This window comes from Lynx rufus, unplaced genomic scaffold (genome assembly GCF_022079265.1).
Source record: "Lynx rufus isolate CCGP_SWC_20201006 ecotype Redwood Valley unplaced genomic scaffold, mLynRuf1.p SCAF_3, whole genome shotgun sequence".
Lineage (NCBI taxonomy): Eukaryota > Metazoa > Chordata > Mammalia > Carnivora > Felidae > Lynx > Lynx rufus.
Genome location: NW_025814845.1, coordinates 58,970,796 through 58,990,362, shown reverse-complemented (window position 1 = coordinate 58,990,362; position 19,567 = coordinate 58,970,796). Strand labels below are relative to the sequence as shown.

Sequence of the window (19,567 nt, the reverse complement as noted above, 5' to 3'; positions counted from 1 at the left end):
TTTCCATTTTAGGAGAGCCTCCAGAATCCCCCTTTACGAATTTGGACCAGTAGAAGCTGTCACTATTGGCTCTGTAGATTTGGCTTTACTCTTAACTTTCGCTTTTTGACAACAAAAATATCTCATGATCTTGACTCTAAGTTTATTTTTTCCTACTCTGAAAGCATTTGGGGCTGAATTTCGTACTCAAAAAGTAAAGATTTAGTAGCACTGGCTGGAGCTCTGTACCATGCAGGAAGATTCTGTGCAAACATCTTTGCATAGTTCTGCCTATGCACCTCCGTGCTGACCTGCAGCGTCCCTCATTATCCAACATCTGTGCCGTCTTTGAGCACAGAACACAAAAGATACAATTTGGTGTGATTGGTAACATCTCTAAAATTACTGTAAAGATTAGAGTGAGATCCAAGTATTTGTCCAGTGATCTAAAACAAAAAGTAGATTCATAGATGGTGAAAGGGAAAACCAGTGCTGCTATGGAAAAAGAAAAGAAAAAGAAAAACCTTTGATATATCTCAGATGTCAGTAAATATTTATTCTGGACATTTCAAAAGGCTTCGAGGTGTTTTGTACAGCTGTTTGTATCAGCTCAGCTGCTACATCAGTGGTTTTCCCTTTCACTCTCCATTTATCTTTGTGATTGGTTAACTAATATAAATATTTTTATTCTAAAAAGTGAAAGGTAAAAGCAGAGCTATAGCAGCTGAGTCAGTACTGACAAGTACAAAACCAATGTTCCTGCAGGGGTCTGGAGGAACTTCTGATGCTCAGTAAACTTAGACGAAAGAGAAGACTTGGCTCTTTTCTTTTTCTTTGTTCCTTTCTTCCTTTCCTTTTTAAAAATTTGGCCTCATAGATTTTCACCATCTAGTTTGATGTTATCAAATGGTCATCCAGAACTTTTTTTTTTTAATGACAACAGACAAAATAGCAAGTCTTAATTTAAGCTTTTAAAGCACATCTACAAATACTTTGCTCAAAGAGAAAATAGTTTTATGCCAAGCTCAGCGTAGAAAATGTTTGTTTTAGTCATATGAGCAACTCTTCAAGTTGAAACTGTTCAAGTTGAAACTGTTCTTATTAAACGTATAGCTCAAAATATGGTTTCTTTGGCCATACTTTGTTTCCAAAGACAGGTGGAAATTATAGAATTTCAGCTCTATTAATACTGTTCTTCTCGTGCAAAAAAAAAAAAAGCATTTGAAAGATCTTCTAGATTACTTTTTTCAAATTATAGGTGAAAAAAATTGAGACTCAGAGAGGTTATGTGACAGCACCTCTACCAGAACCTAAGGTGTTTGGCTCTTAGCCTGATCATGTTGCCTCTCTGATGATATTTGTCCACCCACATAAAAGTTTGCGGGCTTTTCCGTAAGAATTCCTAATGCCATTACTAGGTGTGTGCTGACTTAGTCTTTCCCAATAAAAATAGAGCTCAAGGGATCATATCAACTGACACTGGTCATCCATTTTCCTTAGGAAGCTACTCATGCCACAGAGGTGGAGTTGTTGTATGGCTTTTTTCCATATATGCCCCCAAAGGAGTGCCAGAGTGCAAGAATTTCCTTTATAGGATTAGTAGAACCTATTAACACATTTGTGCTGTAGCCTAATGTTTTATGTATATTTCATTCTTGTGAAATACTTGTTTATATCTAACATACAGTCAAATGTAAAGCCAGTTTTAAAATATATCCGAGGCAAATATTAAAATGTATATCCCAATCCTTGAAGGCTCTGATTCTACTCTGTAGGCAAATGTGAAACTGTTTGATGAGCCTATATAATCTACTTTTTTAAAGGTATATAATTCTGTATATACAGAAAGGTATATAAATTCTGTGTATTCATACTTAGCATTTATCAAAGAGGTAGTTGCATATATGTGTGTTCATATAAGCACTAAGTATGTGTTGAATTAATAAATGAAGATCTTAAATGAACCTGGTCCAGGTAAAAATAGAGACTCATCAAGAAAAAATTACTCTTGCTCATATATTCTCGAAGAAATTTTAATCACAGTTCATTATCCAAACCAATAAGTTTTATTCTTGACATAATAAATCTGGAAGCCTATTGAATAGATGCCTTACAAGTAAGAGGAATATGTAGCATTTATGCAGATACCAGGGATTTCTTTTTACTGGTTGTGGAAGTAGTATTTTAGTAATAACACTAAGTAGCAACATGGTCCCATTATTTTAATATCTCAATACCTAAATTATGAATTTGTGTGGCTCAGCTAAAATCCAAACCTGGAGTCTCCATTGTCTGAGATCTTAACCTCAGCCTACCTTGCATATTCGATGCCTTTTATTATTGAAACTCTGATACTCTAAAACAAAATAACTCTTCTGCGTATAATGCATGTCATTTGTGTGGGCTGTATACAATGTTATTTATGCCACACCAAATCTCCTTAAGTACCAAATGACAGAACACATACTCAAAGGAGACAAACCTTGAATGGTGTGAAAAAGAGATTACAAACAGTGCCCATATCTAACAGCATCAAATATTTCATTTTGGCTAATTTCCCTCTTACAATTCTACATAGATCTTAAGTTTAAAAAACTTTGCAAAACATACCATAGTAAGCTTTTATTTTTGCCCCCAAAATAATACCGCTTTCCAAAGACTGTATTTATTTTATATTCCCCACTAACATAGTCAGATTGATTTCTGCTTTCCTTCTAGATAGAAGAGCTCGAAAAGCAGTTAGTCCTTGCCAGCTCTGAGCTAACTGAGGCACGGACAGAACGTGATCAGTTCAGTCAGGAATCAGGAAATTTGGACGATCAGCTTCAAAAGCTGTTGGTAAGACTATGCTCTAAATATGAATGAGATTAATTCTAGGAAGTTTCTCACCAAAGTGTTTCATAAAACTGGTTTTATTTATAAAATTACAAATTTTACAAAACATTTGCGCATACATACACAACAGAATATCTTGACATTATTCAAGTTTTGAATATAAATGTTCTAAACTTTACCTATTTTGTTTTCCTTAAGCAGAACTGTTAAAGCTTATAAATTAGGTGAAGCTAGTCTTCAAGTGACCCATCTTTCAATTAGATAAATGTGTTCTACTAAACCGAGGTAGTATGGAGTGTTTGTTTTCAAGCCAAATAACATTCAAAACACAGACACGTGTGTACAGAACATTTGAATGGAAGTTGAGGTTAAAAAAAATTATTTTAAAGAAAGGAAATAGGATCCCAATAGTAGCGAAGCAACCTGTGCCCTCTGTCAGAGGTACTGTAGGGTAAGAAATTTAGGAAAGGAGATGTTTGGTATTCCTATATGTGATATTGGCAGTACAGAATACACTTCTCACTCCCAGACCCCTCTGTAGGGTATAGTGCCCTCTGCTGGTGGAGCCGTCCTTCATAGGCTGACACGGGGTTTGAGGAGCAAACGTTAAAGGTAGAGCCGGCAGCTGGGTGTGACCAGCTCCAAACCTTGGGATAGTCCTTCACATCTTTCCCTCCTATTGCGTGGGTCCCCAAGTCCTCAGATCTAATTTGAAAATCTTGCAGATTGTTTGAAAGACCTTGAAAACCCTCCCCTCCTTTTCATTCTTACCACCACTACCCCTTGGTCCAAGCCCCTCATTCAACCTGGAGCAGGGCAACGTCTCCTTACTAGGGTTCCTACCTCCAGTTTTCCCCCTCTTCGGTCTGGCCTGTAAAGTGCTGCCATACTCATCTTCTAAATCACTCTGATTATGTCACTATGACTCCAAAATTATTTTCCCCATAAAAGTCAGACTCTATCTATACCTTTCAAAACTGTTCACAATCTGGCCACAGCTTACCTTTCCGATCCTTTCTCTCTACACGCCCCCGGTACTCCAATCAAATCACACATCCACCTTTCCAGTCCCTTCTTCCTGATCTCTGCATTTCCAAGCTGGTCATAAGGTCCGACTCAAATGCCTTCTTGAAGAATTTTGATCTCCTCAGTGATTTCTTTCTGTTTTTGCTTAGGTGGGTCTCTCTTTTTAAATTATTTATTTTAGAGAGTGTGAGCAGGGTGGGGGGGGAGGAACAGAGAGAGGGGGTCAGAGGATCAGAGAGAGAGGGGCTCTGACAGCACAGAGCCCAATATGGGGCTTGAACTCATGAACCAGGAGATCATGACCTGAGCTGAAGTCGGATGCTTAACTGAGCCACCAGGTGCCCTGCTTAGCTGTGTCTCTTTAATGACAAACCACTTCCAGTTTTTTGTGTCTGTGTCTTACTTTTTCCTTTGTCTTTGTTTCTCCCATTATACTGAGTTTTCGCTGTCAGTAAACACTATGTGGTTTTTTTTTAGCTGTGGAAGAGGAACAGAATTCTGTTCACAGCCAACTGCTACTCCCCTCTCAGTACCAAACGCTGTTCTGCCATTTCTGAAGCAGTTGACCAAAGACTGTTGCTATTCTTTCAAGCTTTTGAACATTTCTTTATTACAGGAGCACACTTGGTGTGAGGCATAATGCCTTTGCTAGAAAACCCAAACCTTAAAAACAGGATGACTTTAAAAATCTACTGTGTTCTCCTTTTAGTTTTATATTATTTGGGGACTAGTCCATTGAGATTTACTTGTGATGCTAGAAATTACAAGTAAGCGAACTGCTACCATGTTCTTCTAGGAAATAGTTGTCCTTAAGCCATTAAAAAAAAGAAAATAACAAGATTCCAAAACCAGAGCCTTCTCAAATCATATAAAAATTCCAAAGATGATATAAGGAAAATAAGAGTTTTTCTTGAATTATTTAATACAAATCGGGGGACACACCTCACTTCTTGTAGGCTGATCTGCATAAAAGAGAGAAGGAGCTGAGTCTGGAGAAGGAGCAGAATAAGCGGCTGTGGGACCGGGACACGGGCAACAGCATCACCATTGACCACCTGCGGCGGGAGCTGGATGACAGGAACATGGAGTTGCAGCGCCTGGAAGCCCTCCTCAAGGCCATGAAGAGCGAGTGTCAGGGCCAGATGGAGCGGCAGGTCAGGCACGGCCCGGGATGGCTTCCCCAGGTTCTTCTCAGGGAAAAATGTGTGTTGGTAGAGCCTTAAAAAAAAAAGTATGGGCCTAGGAACAGCTCTGAAATAGAGCTATGGATTCTTTGAGCAAGTCATAAAAACCTGTTGCTTATTTCTATATTTTTGACCACTGATTAAATTAAAATGTTAAGCTTTATCTCCTTTTCGTTCATTGTTGACTAATGAAATTCGCATCCAGTTGCCTTTTTATTTTCACGTACACATTGGCAACCTAATAGTTGCTTATTTCAGAAAAGCGTCAAACCATAAGGACATCTAAGGAACAGCAGGGTTGAAGGTTTCCAACATGTCTTCTGGTTTTGGTTTTCCCCCAAACTGATTGGTGCGCAAGATGTATCAAGACTGATAGATGCACAAGATGGCTGCACTGCATTTCAGGGCGGCAGTAACAAAATGTTGAATGCTTTATTAACAGCACCATACCTTTGGTACCGAAGGGACATGGTTCCAGGGCCACTTATTGCTACAGAGACATAAAAAGCATCCCACAAAAGCCTAAGTTCCCCCAAATGTGAAAGCAAACCAAAGAGACCAGTCTTGGCTTAAAATCCAGGCAAAGCCATTTTCCCACTCTTTGGCCCAAGCTGGGCAAGAAGAAAGGTGACAGGAGACACTGGGAGTTAGATTCTTAACTCTTTTCCAAACAAGACCTGAGAAGGTAAGTGCATGTTGCATACAAGCCGTTACTCACTTTTCCCTCAGGTAGAATTAAGGGGCACATTGGAGGGAAATCGTGAGGAAGGGCAGTTATCATCCTACCATGCTTCCCCCTATCGCCAGTGTTATCCTAAGTTAAATTGTTACAGAAAACATCCTCAGAGGAAACTTCCCAAGCTCCCACACTAGAAAGCCATTCTGGAGGAGCACTGTTACTTAATGAAGTTCTCTCCACCTTGGTCTAATTAACTGTATTTGGTCTGTGGCCTGTACAGAGTTCTGGCAGCAAAACGATTTGAGTTAGTCTAAGTAGATATTATCTGAGTCATGATTTCATGTTTGTGAGCTAGCTTGTTATATGTCTTGAGGGTGCCTCTACCTATCTGCCCAAATCCATGAAATTTTCTTTAACAATCAGATGGCGGCAATTCAGGGAAAGAATGAAAGTCTAGAAAAAGTGTCCTCCCTGACTGCTCAGCTTGAATCCACCAAAGAGATGCTCCGAAAAGTGGTCGAAGAGTTGACCGCCAAGAAAATGACCCTGGAGAGCTCAGAGAGGACCGTTTCGGACCTGACAGCTTCCCTCCAGGAAAAAGAGAGAGCCATCGAGGCTACCAATTCGGAGATCACAAAGCTGCGCTCCCGGGTGGACTTGAAATTGCAGGAGCTGCAGCACCTGAAGACGGAGGGAGATCACCTCAGAAACGTGCAGACGGAGTGTGAGGCCCTCAGGCTCCAGATGGCAGAGAAGGACAAGGTGATCGAGATTTTGCGACAGCAGATCGAAAACATGACACAGCTGGTTGGCCAGCATGGACGAACGGCTGGTGCCATGCAAGTGGAAAAGGCTCAGCTCGAAAAGGAGATCAATGATAGGAGACTGGAGCTACAGGAATTCAAGGTCTGTAGAGATTTTTTTGTGGCTTAGCTTCTGAAATAGCTTTCCCCTCATTAAGGAAGTTTGACTTAAGTCACTGAAGAGGAGCTCTGTGAAGAGGGCCTGTGAACCCTCTAGCTTGTTTGAAACTAATTGTGTCTGAGTGCATCTGTGTGTTTTTGTGAGAAAGGATCCATACTTTTATTAGATTCCAGAAGGAGTGGGTGGCCCCAAACTGGTTCAGGACTACTGATATGAAAGAGAAAAAAAAAATCAGAAAATCCAGGTTCCTCATGAAGACATTTCTGATCCCACAGTTTGAAGTATTGTCTCCCTCTTCAGATAGACCCATCTTTGAATCCCATCTCTCACCACTCAATGACTATAAAACACTGCATTGTTCACTAAATCTTGGCCTCCATATCTGTAAAAAAAAAAGAACAGCTAACATATTTTGTAATATGAGTTTCAGTTGTGCAATATAGTGATTCAGCACTTCCATACATCACCCGATGCTCATCACACCAAGGGCCCTCCTTAATCCCCATCACCCGTTTAACCATCCCCCTCATCCGCCTCCCCTCTGGTAACCATCAGTTTGTCCCCATACTTAAGAGTCTATTCTTGCTTTGTCTTTCTCTCTCTCTCTCTCTTTTTCCCCCCTTTCTTTTGTCAGATTCCACATATGAGGGAAGTCAATATCTGTCTTTCTCTGATTTATTTTGCTTAGTGTGTAATACTTTCTAGCTTCATCCATGTCATTGCAAAATGGCAAGATTTCATTCTTTTTATGTCTGAGTAATATTCCATTGTATGTATATTTCACATTTCTTTATCCATTCATCAATCGATAGACACTTGGGCTGTTTCCATAACTTGGCTATTGTAGATCATGCTTCTGTAAACTTAGGGGCACATGTATCCCTTTGAATTAGTATTTTTGTATTCTAAATTTTTTTTTTTGTTTATTTTGAGATAGAGCATGCAAGTGGGGAAGGGGCAGAGAGAGAGAAAATCCCAAGCAGGCTCTGCACTGTCAGCTCAGAGCCCAATGTGGGGCTCAAACTCACAAACCTTGAGATCATGACCTGGGTTGAAACCAAGAGTTGGACGCTTAACTAACTGAGCTACCCAGGTGCCGCTAGTATTTTTGTATTCTTTGGGTAAATACACAGTAGGGCAATTGCTCTATGTAGTGTGGTTCTATTTTTTTTTTTTTAACTTTTTGAGAAACTTCTGTACTGTTTTCCACAGTGGCTGCACCAGTTTGCATTCCCACCAACAGTGCTTGGTGGCAGAAGTTGTGCATGTGCATTTTTAACCCACTTTAAAAGACTGGGATTTCTTCAACAGGTGTTGGCAAGGATGTGGAGAAAAAGGAACCCTCGTGCACTGTTGGTGGGAATGCAAACTGGTGAAGCCACTGTGGAAAACAGTATAGAAATTCTTCAAAAAGTTAAAAGTAGAACTACCCTATTATCCAGAAATCTTACTACTGAGTATTTACCCAAAGAATACAAAAACACTCATTCAAAGGGATACATCCATCCCTGTATTTATGGCAGCATCATAAATATATAAATAATACATATTGATGAATGGATAAAGAAAATGTGATATATACATACAATGGAATATTACTCAGCCATAAAAAAGAACGAAATCTTGCCATTTGCAATGACATGGATGGAGCTAGAGAATATTATGCTAAACAAAATAAGTCAGAGAAAGACAAATATTACATGCTTTCACCTATATGTAGAATTTAAGAAACAAAATGAGAAAGGGGAAAAAAAAGAGACATACAAAGCAAGAACAGACTCTTACGTAAGGAGAACAAACTGATGGTTACCAGAGGGGAGGTCAGTGGGTGATGGGTTAAATAGGTGGTGGGATTAAGGAGAGCACTTGTCATGATGAGCACTAGGTGTCATAGGCAAGTGTTGAATCACTATATTGTACACCTGAAACTAATACAATACTGTATGTTAACTAACTGAAATTAAAATTAAAAAAAAAAGAAAATAAAAAAAAAAAGAAAGGGGTACCTGAGTGGCTCAGTCGGTTGAGCATCTGACTTCGACTCAGGTCATGATCACATGGTTTGTGAGTTTGAGCCCCAAATTGGGCTCTCTGCTGTCAGAGCAGATCCTGCTTTGGATCCTCTGTCCCCCTCTCTGCCCCTCCTCCACATGCGTGCACTCTCTCTCGCAAAAATAAACATTAAAAAAAAGAAAGACAAAGAAAAGAACAAACAAAAGACTCCCAATAACTTTACTTGGTTACTAGAGGCTTAAATGAGAAAATATGTATCAAGGACTTAGCCTAATTCCAGGTGTACAGAAGATGTTTAGTAAATGTTCCCTTCCCCCATCCCATTCTCCTTCAGAACTTTATCGCTCTTTATCTCTATCTGTCATAACCTGGTCACATTCTCTGTTGCACTGAGTGGGTTTAAACAGCAGTGTCCCCTCATCCCCATAAGACAGCAGACTCTTCAAAGTAGGATACACATCTTTTTCATTTTTGTACCCCCTGCCCTGTATTTTTATGCATTGCACCCAGCAGGTACTCAAATATATGATTGGATGAATTATTGTAAAATTTGATATCCCAAGCTTTACATCACCTGTATCTCTGACTTGGTGAGTAAAAGGAGACAAATCACATAAACCTTAGATGACTCAGTTTCCTCATTCTAAAAGTAGGGCCAATGATAGTTACTTAATCTTATGGAAATATACAGGTTCATTGCATAAAGAACTGTGCTTAAGTTTTCTTGATTATAAAATTGTTTTGATTTCCTAGTGTTTAAGTTTTTACTTGGTTATTTCATGAGGATATTTTATGATGGTCAAATTCACCATGAAAGAGATTTATAAAGGCTTCTCAATGGCCAGTGTTTACAATGAAAACTTTAGATAGGTTTACAGACCTACTAGAGGAGAAAAGAAGATTGTTGTACCTTTTGTTAAGGAAAAAGGAGACTTGTACCCTATAATTGTTGAGTCTTATACCCTAAAAATTAAATTTAATCTTCACAAAAACCTAATGAGGTGGGCATGTTGTTATCCCATCTTAAAGATGCGGAAGCTGAGACAGAGAGACTCAATAACTTACCTGAGAGCAACACTACCTTGGGATTTGACCCTAGGCAGTCTATGAGTAAATATTATATAGGGCAGTGCTTCTCAGTCAGAACCAGAGTCACCTGGAGGGCTTGTTAAAACACAGACTGCTGAGCCCCACCCCAGGGTTTCTGATACAGTAGGTTTAGGATGAGGCCGGAGACTCAGTGTTTTTAGATACATTTCCAGACAGCACACATCACCTTCTAGTATCAGAGTGGCCCCAGAGCAGCGTGGATCTCTGTGACCGCGGTGGCTCATGAAGACTTCATAGAGAAGCGGGGACTTGAAATAGGCAAAGAGGAGGAATGAGGTATTTCTAGGAAGGGGAAGTTCAGTGTGTGCTTCAGCCTAGAGATGGTGTGAGAGCCATTAAGGGTTTTGGATAGAGAGGAGGAGGTGACACGACAAAGGCCATGTTGGGGTAGATTAACGGGGCAAAGTTTGGACAGAGAATTCAAAGCTAGATCGGAGAGGGTGGAAACTAGTTTTCAGTTCCCAAACGTGGAGCAGGAGCAGCTTCAGGGAAATTCCTCCAGTGAGAAGAGCTTCACACAGGCACAGAGGATGTAGGTAGAAACCTGAGCTTTACTGCCACAACCATTTCCCTCCACAGCCCAAGCAGCAGAAGGGAGGGGAATCCGAGCCCCAGAACATGTGGTTTCTCTCACCTCTTCAGGCTGGGTCCTGCACACACTGACAGCACAGAACCAGGATGAGCTGCGGGCCCTCAAAGCCGGATCCTTTCTTTTTTTTTTTTTTTTCCAACGTTTATTTATTTTTTGGGACAGAGAGAGACAGAGCATGAACGGGGGAGGGGCAGAGAGAGAGGGAGACACAGAATCGGAAACAGGCTCCAGGCTCCGAGCCATCAGCCCAGAGCCTGACGCAGGGCTCGAACTCACGGACCGTGAGACCGTGACCTGGCTGAAGTCGGACGCCCAACCGACTGCGCCACCCAGGCGCCCCAAAGCCGGATCCTTTCTGAAAAGGCTAAGAAAGGACTGAAAGTCCATCAGCTGATTCCATGAGGTGGAACAGGGTAGCATATGCCCAATACATGTGATGCCTCAGGCTGTTCCAGGGATTGTGCAGTGAGAGAGGCCTGTGCTCTCCACCAGTCCTTTCTGAAGCAGCTGGAAGCCTGTTACCTGTTTACATTGCAAACACAGCATTGGCCTCTACGTTGAAATTGCTACTGTACAAACTGCATTAGCTAATATTATATTTCTGGACGACAGGTCTTACTTTGGGGGAACAATCTGGTGACCAAAAAGTAAGTTGTTTTTTTTTGAACGGTGTTAACTTGGAAGGATCTAAGCCTGCTCTGTCCACTAGAAATTACATGAGCCACATATAGAATTTTTAAATTTTTTAGTAGACACTTGAAAAGAAACAGATGAAAGGACTTTTATTTAACCAATATATGTCAAATATGGTGATATTTTTATATTGCGATCAATGTAACAAATTATTGAGGTATTTTACGTTGTCTTTTAATATGAAGTCCTTGAAATCCAGTGCGTTTTCCACTTGTAGCACATCTCCCCTTAGATTAGCTACATTTCAGGTGCTCGATGGTCACATGTGGGTATTGCAGACCTAGGTCCTGGTAAGGGGGTTTCATCCTAGGAAGGCTTACCAATACAGAGACCAGTTAAGAGGCAGTTGTAGGAATCCACATGAGAGGCGAGGATAATCCGCATTGCCTAGGGAAGGATTTGGAGAACAGTTGAGTATAAGGGGTTAGGAGAAAGGGACAGACATAGCAGACTTTGAGATTTCAAACTTTAGTGCCTGACTCACAGGCGGTGCCCCTACAGAAGGATGGGGAAGAAGTCCAGAGAAAAAGCCTTCTGTAAGAAATAGGAGTGGTTTGGTCAGAGTTTGCAGAGGCATACCAAGCTGGGAACTTCTGACAGCTGGAAATGCAAAATCAGACTTTCCATATTGCTATTACCTGTTTCACCCAAGGACCAGATCCAGCCACCACCGCACTCACTTGCTCTTGCAACTGCCTACTCATTGGTCTCCCTGCTTCCCCTACTACCTCCACCCCCACTACTGTTTATGCTTCACACAGGAACCAGAATCCTATTTTAAAGCGTTACATCACTCCCATGCTCAAAACTGTCCAACAGCTTCTTATCTCCCTCAGAATGAACTCTCACATCCTTACACTGCCTCTAAGGTCAGTCTTACCCACGGCTCCCTCCCTGACTTCATCTCCAACTTCTTTTTTCCCCCATGCTCAGTCCACTCCAGTGTAGAGCAGGAGAAATCCTTCTCCTTCTGTCTTTCTAAATTCTCAGTTGAACCCCTGAAACCAAGACAGATCAACAAGAAAAGAACAAACAGAAGTTTATTAATACATATATCTGATATATACAAGGGAGAAGCCCAGGGAAATGAGTAACTGAGAGGTGGCTTGGAATTCAGTCTTAGGGGCACTTGGGTGGCTCAGTCAGTGAAGCATCCAACTCTTGATCTAGGCTTTTTTTTTTTTTTTAATGTTTATTTTTGAGAGAGAGAGAGAGAGAGAGCACACAAGTGAGGGAGGGGCAGAGAGAGAGAGAGAGAGGGAGACACAGAGTCTGAAGTAGGCTCTGGGCGCCAGGCTCCAGGCTGTCAGCTCAGATTCTGACATAGGGCTCGAACCCACGAACCATGAGACCATGACCTGAGCTGAAGTTGGACCAACTCAGGCACCCAGGCACCCTTCAGCTCGGGTCTTGAGCTCATAGTCTCGAGACTATGTTAGGCTCTGCATTGGGTATGAAGCCTACTTAAAAAAAAAAAAAAAATTCAGGCTTAAATACTTAAATATCATCTTTAGCTAAAACAAACAAGGAGGTGAGAGAGGCAAGTTTTGGGAAGGTGATCAGGAGAACTATGGAGAACAGGGATGAGGTTTGTTTTGCAGATTTAAACTCTGCCTTCCCCATTGATAAGTTCTCTTATAATTTAGAGTCATCCTTTCTTTTGTGGTTCACAGAGGGAGACACCCTTACAAATGGAGACTTCCTTTGTAAATAGAAATATCCCTTAAAAGGCAATTTCTCTGTTTTCAGACCTTCTCCCATGTCTGCTGTTTCTCAAAATAATCAGCTTGAAATAATCTTTATGCCAAAGAAACATGTTTGGGGTGGCAGATTCCAGTCTCCCCCCACCAGCCATTCTGATGGCTGTGCTGTTTCCTGAACACATTCCCTGTGCCTAGAGCTGTCCCCAAGCCTGTAACATGGGTTGCTCCTTCACCTCCCTCTTTGAGGTTTCTGCTCATCAGAGAGGGTCAGGGTCCCCAAGACTACCACCAGGTTCAAACATTGGCTAGGAGGACTCCCGGGACTCAGCATAGAGTTGTGCCCATGGGTACAGTTTATTACAGTGAAAGAATAGAAGGTAAAATCAGCAAAGGGAAAAGGTACATGGGAGGAAAGTAGGCCCAGGCTTCCAAACTCCTCTCTGGCAGAGTCCGTGCAGGATGTACTTGACTCCTCCAGCAATGAGCTGTGACAGCACACACGTCAAATACTGCTAAGGAAGCTCATTGCAGACTCAGTCCCCAGGGTTTTTATACTGGGGACTGGTCACACAGACACCCGTTGCCTGGCAAGTATTCCAGTCCTTCAGAAGGAAAGCGGGTACTCAGCATAAATAATTTTGTCTGCAGAAATGGTTTAGGCGCAGTGAGATACTCTTACAGTTTGAGTGGGGGACACTCTCCTAAATCCAAGTCCCCAGATACCAGCCAGGGGCCAGCCTTGTTGCAGGCTTTAATAAGAATAGCAGTTGGGCGCTTTTCTACCTGCCAACTTATCTCTTACGTGCAGAGCTCCTCCCCTGCATTCATTCTCTACCCCCTCACCTTCTTTTATTCTTTTTTTAAGTCACTTATTATTACACTATTAAATATTTGTTATCCTCTGCCTCCTCTGACTGGAATGTAAGCCCCGTGGGGACAAGGACATTGTTTGTTTTACTTCCTGTGTTTCAAGACTGGGACAGGGCAAGGCTAGTGAGGCTCCTAGGACACAGAACTCAGGGAGGCAAGTGAGGCCTCACCCCAGTCCCTGCCCTGCTGCTCTGTTCCCAACATGTAAAATAGTTCCTGACACAGAGTAGGTGCTCAGTACGTTTGTTTTTTGTTTTTTGTTTTTTTTTTTAATGGGGGAAAAAAAAAGGAACATCTGAGTGGCTCAAACACCTGACTCGATCTCGGCTTAGGTAACGATCTCACACAGTTCAGTTCATGAGATTGAGCCCCAAGTGGGACTCTGTGCTGACAGAGAGGAGCCTGCTTGGGATTCTCTCTCTACCTCTGTCTCTGCCCCCACCCCAAGTGCACGCGTGCACACTCTCTCTCGCTGTCTCAAAATAAATAAACTTAAAAAAAATAGGGATAAGAATAACGAAGGAGTTACAGCAAATGATACTGGAGATTGACACCTAAGGTTAAAAGGAAGGTAAAATATTCCTTTTGTTTTCCCATTTACTGTTGAGGTTTTATAATAAAATAGAAACTTAATATTGTAGGAAAGGAAAAAGATATTAAACATAGATAAGATACTAATACAATGTCAATTATAAGTACATCTACATAATTTTTTTTCTTACTCTGTCCTTTGTATTTGTCCCGATGTTTAGATTTTAAAAGATAAAAAAGATGCAAAGATACGGGAACTTGAGGCCCGAGTGAGTGACCTGGAGCTGGAAAAGGTGAAGCTGGTGAATGCAGGCTCTGAGCGGCTCCGTGCAGTGAAGGACATCCGGCAGGAGAGGGACCAGTTATTAAATGAGGTGAAGACCAGCAGGAACGAGTTGCACAGTCTTTCAGGTACGTTCCTTTGGTTCGCGGTCTACTGACCGCTCAGAGCGCTGCCCTTGAGGTCCAGCATGGACGCCAAGACTGCTGCAGGAGGGTGGCCGCGCCTCCCACGTCACCCACAGGGATAATTATGCTGCCCAGAAGTCTTGACGCCTCTCCTAGCAGAGCTCCTGTATCTTGCACTCATTAACTGTTAACATTAGTCACCTCTCAGAGTCCAGGAAATTCTTCACTGCGTTTTCAAGAAAAGGGGGAAGGAAGTGGAAACCTTGAGTCCTTTGAGTCAAATAGCTTGATCAGAAGTTTCATAATGAAGCAACATATGTAACAGACTTGGCATAGATTTCTGGAAAGGAGAAATCTAAGATCTTAAATTTAAAACCAAAACACTCCTAGTTCACAATTAGTGTGATACAGGTATCATTTACTTCACACACACACACACACACACACACACACACACACACACACAGAGTCCATGATTCCTGAGCGTGTACTAGGCCAGATACTGAGATAGGCCTTAGAAACACAACAGGGGGGACCCCGGCTAGTTGGGAGCCAGACCTCCATAGAATGGGTTAGTACAGCAGATGAAGATCAGTGTGCTGGTGCAGAAGGGAAGAGTATAGAAAGTCTCCTATAGGACTCAAACCTCCTCTGCTGAGTCTGAAGGAAGCACTGGGAATTGGCAGGTAAAAAAGAAGTAGAAGGGCAACCCAGGTGGAGAGAACATTATGGGCTAAAGCATGAGGCATGAAATAACAATATGACCTCAGAAGTAGTTGAGTATTTGAGGCACAAAGGCTAAGATATGAGGCAGAGTAGATAGGCAGAGCCAGACAGTGTGGAACAGCAGAAGACATTAAGCAGGAGATTATTGTCATCTAACATATTTTGGAAGGACAGTGTCAGCAGGTAGAGAAAGGCCAGGGGCCAGCCAGCCCAAGAGGATCTTGCAATGGCCCCAGGAGCTATGAGAACTTGAACCAAGGCAGTGGCGGTGAGAATGAGAGGAAGGATTAGAGTATTTTGGCAGTTGAACAGCAGTACTTAGTGATTAGAGGGGTTATGTGTGGCCTTCAGGTTGTAGGTCTGTGTTACTGGGAAAACGATGGTACCAATAGCTGAGAGAGGGAAGCTGTTAGAGGGGCAGGCTTAAGGGCCAGAGGATGATACATAGCCAGCATGAGCTGGTTGGTGTGGGTGGTGCTAGGACATCCACATGGAAATGTGTGGGGAGACAGATTTCAGCAAAGAGGTCTTGGCTCTGCCTGTTCCCTCTGTATATAAATCTAGCATATATAAATATATAAAAAGGTGTGTTTGTGTGTGTGTTCTTGTGTATAAATGATGAATGTGTGCCAGGTCTTTTAATAGTTACTAGAGATAAAAAGTCAGAGGGGTGCCTGGATGGCTCAGTCAGTTAAACATCCAACTCTTGATTTTGGCTCAGGCCGTGGTCTCACAGTTCTGAGACGGAGCTCGGCATCTGCACCAACAATGTGGAGCCTGCTTGAGATTCTCTCTCTCTCTCTCTCTCTCTCTCTCCCTCTCTCTCTCTCTGCCCCTCCCCTGCTCGTGCTCCGATTTGCATACCCACATGCTCGCTCTCTCTCTCGTTCTCACTCTCTCTCTCTGTCTCTCTCAAAATAAATAAACATTGAAAGAAAAAAGCTAGAACACAAAGCAACCCCAGGTTACTGATCACATCATGGAGATTCACCTGCCTACAAATGGTGGTGAGATCCTTAGTGGTGGGTACGACCATCCAAGAAAGTTTAAGATGCAATTGACGTGAGCCAATTACACTGGCTGGAAAAAGCCATGAATAGTAAGCGGGTAGAGAAGGAGGATCCACTCGGAAAATGTGTATGTACATCTAATTTCTATAACAAATGGTGATGGAGCTAGATGAAGTCTCTTCTGGCTCTAAAATTCTGTGATCATCAATCACAAATAAAACATACTTCATACAGTGGGGTAGAAAAAAGTAACCTTCTATAATTATCACACTGTACAGAGGACTATGAAGTCTTAAAAAGGAATTTTCGAAACAAAACTGAAGAGATGGAAGCTACTACAAATAAACTGAAAATGCAATTAAAATCTGCACAGTCTGAACTCGAACAAACAAGAAATACGTTAAAGTCGATGGAAGGATCCGATGGTCATGGTATGCTCTATTAGATTTTATTCTTCTGTTTTTAATTCCATTGGTCTAGATTTATTATAACACAAACCTGGTTGCATTGCCTGGCACCTTTCCCGGGTCCCGGTGCACAGTGACAGGCACCAACGATGGGTGTTAGCAGTCGTTCTACTCGGGGGTTTTGGGGGAAAATGCTGTGTGCTTAATTTAAGCCCTGAAGTATCTGAATCTTTCTTTTCCTGTGGCTGTTTTAGTAATCTCTAATAGATCTCAATGTCTATAAATGCCAATTACTTTTAAGGAAGTGTTGATAAAAATACACGTCACCAATAATTTTCATTCAACCCCTAATTTTTCACATGTTCATTACCAACATAAACTATAAATTTGTGGTTAATTGTCAGTTCCTGATTCCTTTTCTGCGATATAAACGGGATGAACCCTGGGAATTGAACGGCTGGCATGAGTGGTCCCTTTCACCCCTTGGACCTGTTCCCTTTGTCCCTTGCTGCCTGTATTAATTCTGAGAGAGAAGGTTATCTGCTGTTTTATATCATTATTTATTAGTGTTGGTATGGCTATATTAGCCGACTGTAAGAATAAGTAAGTCCTATATTTTTTATCTCTCAACATTTTTTAGTGTCAAAGATTTATTTCTGTGCCTGCTTCAGCAGCACATACATTAAAACTAGAATGATACAGAGAAGATGATCATGATCCCTGTCCAGAGACCAAATGCATGTTCTCGAAGTGTTCTGTATTTTGTGTAGTCCTTAAAGGTTCATCTCTTTCTTGCTTGGTGTTAACCAGCAAGCAAATGGTGGGGTTTGGAGAAGTCGCTCAGGAGGCCCATTTGGGGGTCCGTTCCCTTCCCCCACCACCAGAGAGAGCCCTCTCTTCAGTGCCCTGCTGGCATCTCCACAACAGCCCCAGTCATATTACAATGATTCAATTCACTCAGTAATCCTGTTTTTGCATTCAAATGCTAATTTTTATTGATTAAAATTATCTTAAAAGAGATTTAAGAAAACAAGCTTGAAGGCCAACCTTGATTCGCTTAATCAGACCAGAGTTCTTCAGAGTGCTTGAATTAGGTGAGTGGTGAGCAAATGATGAGCAAATGATGTCAGACTGCTGCTCTGTTAATAGATCGATGTGCCATGCCTGATGAGCCCTGTTTCAACAGTTTCGCTATAGCAACTACTCCTTAGCCAGAAGAGAGACTTTTTATCCTCTCTGATGGTTTTTTTAAAGAATGGTACATTTTTTGGGTACCTGGGTGGCTCAGTCGTTTATGTGACCGACTCTTGATTTCAGCTCAGGTCATGATCTCACTGTTTGTGGGTTCGAGCCCCAGGTCAGGCTCTGTGCTGACAGCCTGGAGCCTGCTTCAGATTCTCTCTTCCTGTCCCTTTCCCTCTCCCTCTCCCTCTCCCTCTCACTCTCCCTCTCTCACTCCTTTTCTCCCTCCCCCTCTCCCCCTGCCTCAAAAATACATAAATATTTTTAAAAATTAAAAAAAAAAAAGAAGAATGATACATTTTCTCTTTGCCTTTTAACCTCTAAGCTGTATCTGGACCTGACTCAACTCAAAGCCAGTGGCATTTTCAAACCTCTTTCCTGTAGGAAACAACACTGGGTCTCTGGCTTTGAATTTCCAAGCAAGGATGAGCTTCATATGTCTTTTCAAGGGTCTCCCATATCTGAAGTATTCAGTGCCTACTACCTGCCTTGAACATTCTCACCCCATCACCAGTTTTACTAAAATAATTCCATATGTGCTAATGCTGCCAATTTTACTATTGAAATAGTAGTGAGTTCCAAGCACATGCAATAGCCATGAGAATGAAAATTGAATGGTTTGTGGTATCATTGGAATCTTTAAAAAGATCACTTAATAATAGAAGTCTTACACAATCACTTATGACATTTTTATAGGATATCACATGAAAAAAATAAATAATAGATGTCTTTTGTGGGTTTTTTTTGTTTCTTTGTTTTTTTTAAGTAGACTTTACACCCAACGTGGAGTCCAATGCAGGGCTTGAGCTCACGACCGTGAGATCAACACCTGAGCTGAGATCAGAAGTCAGACGCTTAACCTGCTGAGCCACCCAGGCACCCCATTTGTGGTATTTTAAATATGAATTTGTAGAAAATTCTACATTGTTCAGTATACAACTATTGTTATGTATATATGTTCGATGTGTGTAAGTATGAATTTGATCAGTATTATATAACCATTGGAGATACAGCAAATTATGATGGTCAGTGAAATTAATACCAGTAGCAAGGAAATCACAAAATATCATTCTCAATTCAAAATCTCTCTGTAATTGCTGAAAATTGTTATATCGCAATATTGTGAAGTCTGAACGTTTGTTTTGTTTTGTTTTGTTTTTTCCCATGATCAGTCTCTTGAAACTGTCCAAGTGCCTTGGAGAATCTTGTCACCTTCTCATAATGTTTAACCATCAATTTATAGTAGCCTCCCCGAATTTAGACACTAAAAACTAAGGCAGTTTATTTTCTTTTTCCCCCCAGCTATGAAAGTGGCAATGGGGATGCAAAAGCAAATCACGGCTAAAAGAGGTCAGATAGATGCCCTTCAAAGCAAGATACAGTTTTTGGAAGAGGCAATGACAACTGCAAATAAGGTGAGTCCCTGTGCTCAGAATGAGGGAAGCCAGTGTGTTCACTCTTTCATATACTGCAGGCAGGATAAGATGTAGCAGAGTTACCAAGTAAAATGGAGAAAAGAGTTTATTTCTGACTGAGAGAGTGAGGGGAAAGTTCCTGAAGGAACATTTGAGTAGGATCTTTTTTTTTAAATTGTTTTTAATGTTTATGTATTTTTGAGAGATGAGACAGAATGCA

General features: G+C 41.5%; 1 protein-coding gene and 1 non-coding gene across 2 annotated transcripts in view; both read left to right on the top strand.

Moving 5' to 3' along the window:
- The window catches only part of CCDC158 (coiled-coil domain containing 158), a 104,027-nt gene that overhangs the window by 29,993 nt on the left and 54,467 nt on the right, over window positions 1-19,567 (top strand). Inside the window, exons 9-14 of the mRNA XM_047091594.1 lie at window positions 2,698-2,817; window positions 4,797-4,994; window positions 6,127-6,609; window positions 14,361-14,550; window positions 16,562-16,714; window positions 19,235-19,347. Of these exons, the coding sequence (XP_046947550.1) occupies window positions 2,698-2,817; window positions 4,797-4,994; window positions 6,127-6,609; window positions 14,361-14,550; window positions 16,562-16,714; window positions 19,235-19,347 (1,257 nt within the window). The remainder of the gene's footprint in view (window positions 1-2,697; window positions 2,818-4,796; window positions 4,995-6,126; window positions 6,610-14,360; window positions 14,551-16,561; window positions 16,715-19,234; window positions 19,348-19,567) is intronic.
- LOC124521446 (U6 spliceosomal RNA) lies at window positions 17,349-17,455 on the top strand. Its single transcript, XR_006964530.1, has one exon. It is a non-coding gene; the product is annotated as a U6 spliceosomal RNA (small nuclear RNA).